General features: G+C 41.0%; 1 protein-coding gene across 1 annotated transcript in view; it reads left to right on the plus strand.

Moving 5' to 3' along the window:
- LOC134814423 (uncharacterized) overlaps window positions 1-10739 on the plus strand; it is an 87783-nt gene extending 77044 nt beyond the window's left edge. Inside the window, exons 7-22 of the mRNA XM_063822534.1 lie at window positions 405-625; window positions 946-1062; window positions 1386-1479; window positions 1701-1767; window positions 1889-1953; window positions 6413-6526; window positions 6727-6814; window positions 6964-7073; window positions 7363-7448; window positions 8081-8187; window positions 8359-8488; window positions 8654-8750; window positions 8900-9017; window positions 9218-9422; window positions 9852-9929; window positions 10171-10739. Coding sequence (XP_063678604.1) covers window positions 405-625; window positions 946-1062; window positions 1386-1479; window positions 1701-1767; window positions 1889-1953; window positions 6413-6526; window positions 6727-6814; window positions 6964-7073; window positions 7363-7448; window positions 8081-8187; window positions 8359-8488; window positions 8654-8750; window positions 8900-9017; window positions 9218-9422; window positions 9852-9929; window positions 10171-10257 — 1784 coding nt within the window. The 3' untranslated portion in view covers window positions 10258-10739. The remainder of the gene's footprint in view (window positions 1-404; window positions 626-945; window positions 1063-1385; window positions 1480-1700; window positions 1768-1888; window positions 1954-6412; window positions 6527-6726; window positions 6815-6963; window positions 7074-7362; window positions 7449-8080; window positions 8188-8358; window positions 8489-8653; window positions 8751-8899; window positions 9018-9217; window positions 9423-9851; window positions 9930-10170) is intronic.
- The last annotated feature ends 1281 nt before the right edge of the window (window positions 10740-12020 follow it).

Here is a 12020-nt window from a genome sequence, read left to right on the forward strand (position 1 = left end):
GCTTCTTTTTCAGCTCGCTTCACGGTCAGTTAGATTTGCATTAAGTATGTATATTTGCGATTTGTATTAACTTTAAGTATAGGTTTGATTTGCATTAAGTATAGGTGTGATTTGCATTAAGTATAGGTGTGATTTGCATTAAGTATATGTGTGATTTGCATTAAGTATAGGTGTGATTTGCGTTAGGTATAGGTGTGATTTTTCCCATAGCCCCCTTATTATTTTACATGTTATATTCCTGTACAAAAACATAAATTTTCAAAAAAACGGAACATATCAAAATATGTTGATAGTGGTACTTCCTTAGACCAATAGATAAATAAAACTTACAGGGAATCTACTGTAACAATTAAATATAACAAAAGTCAAATTTAAAAAATTAAATTTCTTACCAATTATTACAGAAAGAGTGGGAGAGTTCAGGAGTTCCCATGAGTCAAACAGAAGAAGGAAAAGGGCAGCAACTTCAAAAGGAACACTAGACCTGTCAGATAAAACTGAGTTTACCTACAATCTGATAAACAAGCCATCAGGGCAAAGCATGCCATTCGCTAATGATGGGGTTGATATTGCTTTTGAATCGTGGAGCAATGCAATAGGGCCTGCTGTGACCTTTATACGTACTGTAAGTATCTAGTTCTTATCAGTAATTTACTAGAATGAAAGGAGACTCTCATTCAGTATTATAAGTCGAGCATTATTCTTTTAGAACCCCATTTCTAAGTCTTATAGTATATTATAAAAACACCGTAAGTAAAATAAATGTACTCAATGAATGTGTGCCAAAAGATCAAGAATCTTAGGATACTCCTTCAGAACATCTACATTGTAGTGTACTGTAAAACAAGGGCGGTCGAACTATTCGATGACCCTGTAGAGGAATCTACAAACTTTACAAATTATACAAATTATAACTATTAGTAAAATTAATGCATTACCTCTCAGACTAGTCAGAAACCAGATGCTAAGTTAGAGTTCGTTGCAGATGAACACAATGATTATACTTTTGATGGAGACGAACTTGCTCATGCTCCCTTCCCTTCTAGCGAATATCATGGCAGTGTAAGTTATGCCTTTATATTATTATAGTGACATCAATCTTCAATAACATCGTTTACTTTGTTACGCTTATAAAAAGTTCCTTTTTGTTTAGTAGAGCACTTGAACCCGAGAAACAAACACTTTCGTAATGTAATGACATCTATAGACCATAGCCAATATGAACGAAATTACAAAACTCATCTACATCTATACAAATTAATTGTGCTGTTTTAAACCCTCCAACATGACTCCAATTATTCATGTGCTCATTTTTGATTAATATATGGCAGACGATGAAATGACTCTAAGATAATAGTAATATTCAATAACTATAGTAAGTTCAGGTTCACTACAGAGCAAACAGAGTTTGGGAAGTTAATGCAGACGACAAAGTGGATTTCATCTACGTAACCGTTCACGAGCTGGGACATTACCTTGGTATGATTATTACGTTATTATTTATTTATAGTTATCACTAATTATTCATTAATTATGTATTACCGATATATTATTAATCACTTGTATTTATACTCCCTCAAGCGAACTGGATAATCTGATAATGGATAATTTATAGCGTTTAATGATATAGGTTAATACTAGATATATGTTTCACAAGCAAATTGTTAGCCCTTTCTCATAAGCTTATTTATATTCCACAGGGTTGAGACACTCTAGTGTAGATGATTCGGTGATGCTTTCTATATTGGACTCCACCACCATACCAGAGTGAGTTACAAAGTCAATGAAAATAATAGTTGCAAGAATCAGTAAAAAGAGCTAAACAAAGCAAAATTTCCATTTAAAGTTTTGGAGAATATAACAAGTTTAAGAGTTTGTTAATTCTCAGAGATTACAACGGAGAGTTACATGACTCAGATATTCTGGCTGTTAAGCTACTGTACGCTGGCCAGGGTGAGCGCACATTTGTAAAGCAGATTATACGTTATTATTAGTTTATTAGAGGTACTGTCTACAACAGTTCAACCAACAATACAAGCCCCTCACTGTAACCCTCTTTAACCCCCCCCCCTGTAAGTATTAACCTCCCTGTTACTCCCCCCTGTAAGTATAAACCTCCCTGTTACCCCCAATGTAAGTATTAACCTCCCTGTTACCCCCCCCTGTAAGTAATAACCTCCCTGTTACCCCCAATGTAAGTAATAATCTCCCTGTTACCCCCCCCCCTGTAAGTAATAACCTCCCTGTTACCCCCCCCCTCCTGTAAGTAATAACCTCCATGTTACCCCCCTCCTGTAAGTAATAACCTCCATGTTACCCCCCCCTGTAAGTATTAACCTCCCTGTTACCCCCAATGTAAGTATTAACCTCCCTGTTACCCCCAATGTAAGTAATAACCTCCATGTTACCCCCCTCCTGTAAGTAATAATCTCCCTGTTACCCCCCCTCCTGTAAGTAATAACCTCCATGTTACCCCCCCCCCCTCCTGTAAGTAAAAACCTCCCTGTTACTCCCCCCTGTAAGTATTAACCTCCCTGTTACCCCCAATGTAAGTAATAATCTCCCTGTTACCCCCCCTCCTGTAAGTAATAACCTCCATGTTACCCCCCCCCCCCTGTAAGTAATAACCTCCCTGTTACTCCCCCCTGTAAGTATTAACCTCCCTGTTACCCCCAATGTAAGTATTAACCTCCCTGTTACTCCCCCCTGTAAGTAATAACCTCCCTGTTACCCCCAATGTAAGTAATAATCTCCCTGTTACCCCCCCCCCCCCCTGTAAGTAATAACCTCCCTGTTACCCCCCTCCTGTAAGTAATAACCTCCATGTTACCCCCCTCCTGTAAGTAATAACCTCCATGTTACCCCCCCCTGTAAGTAATAACCTCCATGTTACCCCCCTCCTGTAAGTAATAACCTCCATGTTACCCCCCTCCTGTAAGTAATAACCTCCATGTTACCCCCCCCTGTAAGTATTAACCTCCCTGTTACTCCCAATGTAAGTATTAACCTCCCTGTTACCCCCCTGTAAGTATTAACCTCCCTGTTACCCCCCCCCCTGTAAGTAATAACCTCCCTGTTACTCCCCCCTGTAAGTATTAACCTCCCTGTTACCCCCAATGTAAGTAATAATCTCCCTGTTACCCCCCCTGTAAGTAATAACCTCCCTGTTACCCCCAATGTAAGTAATAATCTCCCTGTTACCCCCCCCCTGTAAGTAATAACCTCCCTGTTACCCCCCTCCTGTAAGTAATAACCTCCATGTTACCCCCCTCCTGTAAGTAATAACCTCCATGTTACCCCCCTCCTGTAAGTAATAACCTCCATGTTACCCCCCCCCCTGTAAGTAATAACCTCCCTGTTACCCCCCCCTGTAAGTATTAACCTCCCTGTTACTCCCCCCTGTAAGTATAAACCTCCCTGTTACCCCCAATGTAAGTAATAATCTCCCTGTTACCCCCCCTCCTGTAAGTAATAACCTCCATGTTACCCCCCTCCTGTAAGTAATAACCTCCATGTTACCCCCCTCCTGTAAGTAATAACCTCCATGTTACCCCCCCCCCCCCTGTAAGTAATAACCTCCATGTTACCCCCCTCCTGTAAGTAATAACCTCCATGTTACCCCCCCCCCCTGTAAGTAATAACCTCCCTGTTACCCCCCTCCTGTAAGTAATAACCTCCATGTTACCCCCCTCCTGTAAGTAATAACCTCCATGTTACCCCCCTCCTGTAAGTAATAACCTCCATGTTACCCCCCCCTGTAAGTAATAACCTCCATGTTACCCCCCTCCTGTAAGTAATAACCTCCATGTTACCCCCCCCTGTAAGTAATAACCTCCCTGTTACCCCCCCCCCTGTAAGTATTAACCTCCCTGTTACTCCCCCCTGTAAGTATTAACCTCCATGTTACCCCCCCCCTCCTGTAAGTAATAACCTCCCTGTTACCCCCCCCCCCTGTAAGTATTAACCTCCCTGTTACTCCCCCTGTAAGTATTAACCTCCCTGTTACTCCCCCCTGTAAGTATTAACCTCCCTGTTACCCCCCCCCCCCTGTAAGTATTAACCTCCCTGTTACCCCCCTCCTGTAAGTATAACCTCCATGTTACCCCCCTGTAAGTATTAACCTCCCTGTTACCCCCCCCCTGTAAGTATTAACCTCCCTGTTACTCCCCCCTGTAAGTAATAACCTCCATGTTACCCCCCCCCCTCCTGTAAGTAATAACCTCCCTGTTACCCCCCCCCCCTGTAAGTATTAACCTCCCTGTTACTCCCCCCTGTAAGTATTAACCTCCCTGTTACTCCCCCCTGTAAGTATTAACCTCCCTGTTACCCCCCCCCCCCCTGTAAGTATTAACCTCCCTGTTACCCCCCTCCTGTAAGTAATAACCTCCATGTTACCCCCCTCCTGTAAGTAATAACCTCCATGTTACCCCCCCCCCCCCCCCCTGTAAGTAATAACCTCCCTGTTACCCCCCCCCTGTAAGTATTAACCTCCCTGTTACTCCCCCCTGTAAGTATTAACCTCCCTGTTACTCCCAATGTAAGTATTAACCTCCCTGTTACCCCCAATGTAAGTAATAATCTCCCTGTTACCCCCCCCCCTGTAAGTAATAACCTCCCTGTTACCCCACCCCCCCCCTCCTGTAAGTAATAACCTCCATGTTACCCCCTCCTGTAAGTATTAACCTCCCTGTTACCCCCCCCCCTGTAAGTATTAACCTCCTTGTTACCCCCAATGTAAGTATTAACCTCCCTGTTACCCCCAATGTAAGTAATAATCTCCCTGTTACCCCCCCCCCCCTGTAAGTAATAACCTCCCTGTTACCCCCCCCCTCCTGTAAGTAATAACCTCCATGTTACCCCCCTCCTGTAAGTAATAACCTCCCTGTTACTCCCCCCTGTAAGTATTAACCTCCCTGTTACCCCCAATGTAAGTATTAACCTCCCTGTTACCCCCAATGTAAGTAATAATCTCCCTGTTACCCCCCCCCCCCCTGTAAGTAATAACCTCCCTGTTACCCCCCCCTCCTGTAAGTAATAACCTCCATGTTACTCCCCCCTGTAAGTATTAACCTCCCTGTTACCCCCAATGTAAGTATTAACCTCCCTGTTACCCCCAATGTAAGTAATAATCTCCCTGTTACCCCCCTGTAAGTAATAACCTCCCTGTTACTCCCCCCTGTAAGTATAAACCTCCCTGTTACCCCCAATGTAAGTATTAACCTCCCTGTTACCCCCCCCTGTAAGTAATAACCTCCCTGTTACCCCCCTGTAAGTAATAACCTCCCTGTTACTCCCCCCTGTAAGTATAAACCTCCCTGTTACCCCCAATGTAAGTAATAATCTCCCTGTTACCCCCCCCCCTGTAAGTAATAACCTCCCTGTTACCCCCAATGTAAGTAATAATCTCCCTGTTACCCCCCCCCCCTGTAAGTAATAACCTCCCTGTTACCCCCCCCCCCCTCCTGTAAGTAATAACCTCCATGTTACCCCCCTCCTGTAAGTAATAACCTCCATGTTACCCCCCCCCCTGTAAGTAATAACCTCCATGTTACCCCCCTCCTGTAAGTAATAACCTCCATGTTACCCCCCCCCCCCCTCCTGTAAGTAATAACCTCCATGTTACCCCCCTCCTGTAAGTAATAACCTCCATGTTACCCCCCCCCCCTGTAAGTAATAACCTCCATGTTACCCCCCTCCTGTAAGTAATAACCTCCATGTTACCCCCCCCTGTAAGTAATAACCTCCATGTTACCCCCTCCTGTAAGTAATAACCTCCATGTTACCCCCCCCCCCCTCCTGTAAGTAATAACATCCATGTTACCCCCCTCCTGTAAGTAATAACCTCCATGTTACCCCCCCCCCCCCCCCTGTAAGTAATAACCTCCATGTTACCCCCCTCCTGTAAGTAATAACCTCCATGTTACCCCCCCCCCCCCTCCTGTAAGTAATAACCTCCATGTTACCCCCCTCCTGTAAGTAATAACCTCCATGTTACCCCCCCCCCCCCCCTGTAAGTATAAACCTCTTTGTTACCCCCAATGTAAGTAATAATCTCCCTGTTACCCCCCCCCCCCACTGTAAGTAATAACCTCCATGTTACCCCCCTCCTGTAAGTAATAACCTCCCTGTTACCCCCCCCCCCCCCCCCCCATGTAAGTAATCACCTCCCTGTTACCCCCCCCCCCCTCCTGTAAGTAATAACCTCCATGTTACCCCCCTCCTGTAAGTAATAACCTCCATGTTACCCCCCCCCCCCCCCCTGTAAGTAATAACCTCCATGTTACCCCCCCCCCCCCCCCCCCCATAAGTAATAACCTCCCTGTTATTTCCCCCCCCCCCTGTAAGTAATAATCTCTTGTATCCAGTATTATTCTCCCTTTATGAAGTTATTAATATCCTCTTGTATCTGCAGGACCTTCGAACTGTCCTGATGATTGGCACAGATTTGAGGGAGTATGTTACATTGCTCACACAGTGTCAGCAGGAATTACCTGGGACGATGCACAAACCGAGTGTGAAGATATAGGTTAGTAACCAGGTAACCAGGTAACCAGGTAACCAGGTAACCAGGTAACCAGGTAACCAGGTAACCAGGTAACCAGGTAACCAGGTAACCAGGTAACCAGGTAACCAGGTTCATTATCTTTTAAATTTAGTTTGTTGTTATCATATAATATACAATGTCAGTAAATATGTTCATGGATGAACTAATCACACTTTACCCAGGTGCAAGACTAGCAACAGTCAGGAATGGTCCGTTAAACGTGTACATACTCGCAACAGTTGCTAATGGACGATCACCTTATTGGATAGGGTGAGATAATTTTTGTAATTCACCAAAATGTTTTGAATCATTACTTTTTAATAAGACGGTTAAAAAGTTGTGTATAAAATGAAGGTTGGTGGGGGGGGGGGGGGGGGGCGGAATGTAGACTGATTATATTAACAACATGATGTGCTCAGGAGGAAATCCTCTGAAGATGGGTGGGTGAGTGGCGAGTCGTTTGACTGGTTCCCTGAGATTAATAAAGCTAAACAGATGGACCCTTCCTCAACTAGGTGTCTTCGAGCTAGTGAGTTTATTGTTTGATTTATAAAGAAAACTCTTTTAAAACTCTTTTAAAGATTTTGAGCTGCATTTATGTTTTAACTTTAAGCTTTTAAGGCCATCCAACGTTGAGCCATATACAATTATATTTATTGAAATTTAGAAGCAAAAAGATACATTTTTCATTTCTTACTATATAATTATTTGCAGCTGCGTACAGTGGTAACCTTAGTAAACTAGTAACCTTAGTTACCTTAGTCACCACAGTAACCTAAGTAACCTTAGTAAGCTTAATAACCCTAGCAACTTTACAGCTGCGTACAGCGGTAGCGCAAAGTGGGAGTTTGTTCATTGCACGAACATAAAGAAAGCTAAGACAGAGCACTACGTCTGTGAAAAGGTATTACCACATGTTTAGCTCTAACACAGGCCATCTTCTCCAGTAAACCAGGTAACCAGGTAACCGGGTGGTTACCTTTTGAGGCCAGGTAGCGCAGTTGGTTAGAACGCCAGCTTTACAATCGTGAGGTTGCGAGTTCAAATCCCACTGTCTGCCTGGTCGTTGACGTTCAGCTAAGGATCCTGAGTGGTCTATGCAGCCCCCGGTCTACTAAGCCGAATACTCGATAAATCGGGTGTGAGGGTTAAATGAGGAGCTGCACATTACAGCAAAGTCTCGGGCGAAGAAAGTATGGTACACACTACCTTAACCGTCACTGGCCAAATAAATCCTTCGGCTTCCTGTAATTGGCTGGTTACACATGTGTAACAATGTGGCTGTTGGAATACACCGAAGTAAAATAAGTGTCTTGATTTAAAAAAAAGGTGACCAGGTAACCAGGTAACCAGGTAACCAGATAACCAGGTAACCAGGTAACCAGGTAACCAGGTAACCAGGTAACCAGGTAACCAGGTAACTAGGTACCCAGGTAACCAGGTACCCAGGTAACCAGGTACCCAGGTAACCAGGTATACCCAGATTTCCTAAGAAGTTGTGTGTAATTTACACCACCTACACAGTAATACCCTCAGAGAGAAGAAGACTTTAAAGAGGTAACCACACCAACACCAACACCGGAGATAGTCACCCAACCCAACACTGTGATGCCTACATTCGCACCTTGTCAGAACTACATCAGGTCAGATTGCTGGGGGGTTGGAGGAGGGGTACATGAATTATGGAACATACAATCTTATAATCATAAGGGGGGGAGGTCAATCAAACTGTTTGAAACAGATAATTGTATATACACATTACATGACAAATGACGCACCTGTCTCTGTAATTAACATTGGTCACTGTCTCGCAGGGGTGCAATAAGACGCGGTAACTTCCTCTACATATTTGGTAACGCTAAATATTTCAAATATTTCTACACAAACTCCAGACCCACCCTGCAACCTGGGTACCCTAAAGACATTGCAGACAACTTCGAGGGGGTCAGTAGTGTAATGATACTTCACAAAGGATCCTTTATTACACAATTATAAGAATCAGTTACCAATACAATTTATCTATTTATTATGTAGACACACTCATAATACAGTGGTGTTCATTAGATTGCGAACAATTTAAACTGATGTCATAAGCTGTGACAATTTCAGATTCCACAATCCTTCTCAGCAGTTGTAACAAATCCTTATGACAGGAAAATGATTTACTTCATCGATGATCAGGAGGTGTACGAATGGAAAGTCAGGGGTAAATTATTACTTATTTGTTGTTGCTCCTACCTAATCTATATACTTATATATACCACGGACCACCGATATTGTATTTTAATGAGGTTACACTAGAGTTATTAATCCCGAGCAGCGTGGAACTATTCAGTGTTACACAATGCACTTCAGGAAAGAGAAGCTCCATAGAGGATGGTAAATTGAAGGAGCGCGGTAAAAAGAGCGGGGGTAAACCCAAGAAGCTGAAGAGCCTTTTTAAAACTACAAATGTTCTCCGTGGAGCTACAGTGTGAGTAATAAATTAATTAGTAATAATAATAATAAAATTAATTAATTGATATGGATTGGTTTTATAAAGTACCATTTTGATACTTTTCATTGCAAAACTTGAAACTGACCTTATTAAACTTTGCTTCCAGAACCTCATTCAGGGCACCTTCTTAACAAATCTACAAATTTGAATAAAATATAACCACTTAAATATCACAGGTTCGACAGGAACAGTATCATGTTGTTTGCCCGTGAAGAAGTAGGTAGGTGGTACAGAGAAACCATTAGTAAATCTAAGATGACGTTCCAGTCTTACTACGACACTGTGGACAAGTGGGACTACCTGGATAGCATGGGGTCATCTCCAATAGATGCTGTGACTCCTTCCTACTTTGAGAAGTTCATCATGTTCATCAGAAAAGACGTTAGTTTAGTTAAATTTAGTTGGTCTGCTTAATTTACTAAGAATTTTAGTAAGAATTATTGGCATTGTTTTTGAGGTAATGGGATGCAAATATGATCAATATGCAAATATGATAAATAAGAAAATAAGGATGTCCACTGATTCCTTTTATCGCATCTCTCGAGTAATGCCATGGTGACACTACCATATAAGGTAATGTTGTCATGGTGACACTACCATATAAGGTAATGTTGTCATGGTGACACCACCGTAGAAGGTAATGTTGTCATGGTAACACTACCATATAATTATAAGGTAATGTTGTCATGGTACCACTACCATATAAGGTAATGTTGTCATGGTAACACTACCATATAAGGTAATGTTGTCATGGTAACACTACCATATTATAATGATGTCCACTGTTTCGTTATACCACATGTCTCACAGGAATATTTCTTGGTAAGAAAGTCCGATGGAAAGATACCGAGGAAGTTCATAAGGAATTTGTCGTCTGATTTCGATAAGGTATATTTTAATTTATTTGTTGTTTCTTCACTCAAGCACTCAGGCACTGTGAATAATAACTGATGTAATAATGAATAAAGTAAAAACTGTGAATAGCAGAATTTGTATGTTATTTCTAATTCTTGCACAATAACATCAAGTTTGTAATCTATCTATAATTTTCAATGTAATTAATGTCCATATATTAAGTTGACATTATGGTTTTTTTAATGATTGAATTAATGTTTACATAACACTTCAGCTCGAGATTTGCGACGTGATTGCCCCGTTCATAACTGAATATCCAGAAAACATCGACCCCGACCTAGCTATTTTGGAGGAGGAATGAACATTTCCAACTCCTGTTTGAGCATTCAACAGACCTGATGAATCATTTATAGAGTTTTATAATTTATAATTTTTTGAAATTGATTTTTAAGGGGTTTATATTTTATCTGTTTTGATTTTCTATTGCTGTGAGTCACGTTTTGCACCAAATGATTTTACTATATTTGATCCTGTTTATATTTGATTTATAATGGTTTACAATTTTTATATTTATTGGTTATTGTTAAGACAGACAACACTCTAGTTTTTATTCTGCACCAAATTGTGTCCATATTTCTAGTAAGTTCTTTATTGAATTGAGTTGCAGAATAATTATTAAATCATATAAACAAACGGACAAGGTGCTATATATCGGATATAAGTATAACTGAGGAAAATTAAATGTTGGGACACTATATCTCATTCTCACCAAATGGGCGTGGATGATGAATGTGATCTGCAAACTGATCTTCTTACATGATTCACATCCTGGGACGAAACACTAACAAATAGAATAGTTTCAAATTTGTCCAGCGGCTGGTCGTTCTATCAAAAATTAAGTAGTATTAATATTATAAACAGTTGATTCACAATGTCAATCCTTCGCAATCGCAGCTCGGCGAGGCCCATTGGTGCATTTCGCCTATCTACCGAAGTTGCGAGGCCCAGTAGACTAGGCAGTAGTGCATCACGCTACAATAAAAACAATTGCAAAATAAAGAGCACAAATGAATTAACAATGCAATATAGTATAAATATAATGTATAGCATAGCCCCTCCGATCCCGGATTGCAACATTGCGGCTGTGTTAGTGTTACGTCTACCGCTACGATCAAAATGATTGCCGCGCTAACAAAATATGTATTATTCTTAGCAAAATATTTTAATTTGCCATGTTATGATCTATTTGCAATAGTGCGCGCGATGATGCAAATATTTCATATATAAGGAGGCATGATGAATATTTTACTTGGGGACCCCATGCAGGCTATTAGTATTATGTTCATAAACATAAAGATTCGGCGGAATGACACTGACAGGCTGAGCGCCGCCCAGTAAGTGTATCAAATATTGTGATATGAAAAATTTGCCATCTTAGTAAAATATCCACTAAACGCTCGATCGAACGTAACACGCGTAAAAAAATATTCGCCTAGCCTTATTAATTTTATAATTTGCGCCTGGGTTGTGCGGGTATAACTGTAAATTGCGTATTTTTAGCAAAATATTCGCCATGTTACGAATATTATATATATGATTAAATTGCATAACATGTAAAGTTCAAATATAGTTTTTGATTTTGAGCTCGAAACCAATCAAAAATATTAATTTAGTTATTTATTTGTAGCGCGATGCACTACTGGGTCGCGCGCGCATCAAATATTAATAATGCTTCTCGCAACCTTCGGTAGATCGGCGAAATGCACCACTGTGTACGTCTCACCAAGCTGCGAAGGATTGACATCGTGAATCAAGTTATTTATTTACTTTTATGATTGTACCTAGCCTAAAATTGCACAAAAAATCGGTTATACTATTATATGTTTTGTAATCCAAAAATCATCATCAGAATGGTAAGACGTGATTTTATATTTAAAAATACAAGCTGATGTCTTTATTATAAAATTATAATAATGTTTGATTTTAAAGTGTATACTACTAAAAGAACTTTTTGCTTAAAAGCAAAGAACTGTAAATCAAATAGTGTCGGTGATCATAAAATTGGTTGATTCTTTGGTCCCGTTGAGTTCCTGATGTCGTGGCGAAGTGGACATCCGCCATGAC

Source organism: Bolinopsis microptera, chromosome 4, assembly GCF_026151205.1.
Source record: "Bolinopsis microptera isolate Bmic1 chromosome 4, MBARI_Bmic_1.0, whole genome shotgun sequence".
In the NCBI taxonomy this organism is placed as follows: domain Eukaryota; kingdom Metazoa; phylum Ctenophora; class Tentaculata; order Lobata; family Bolinopsidae; genus Bolinopsis; species Bolinopsis microptera.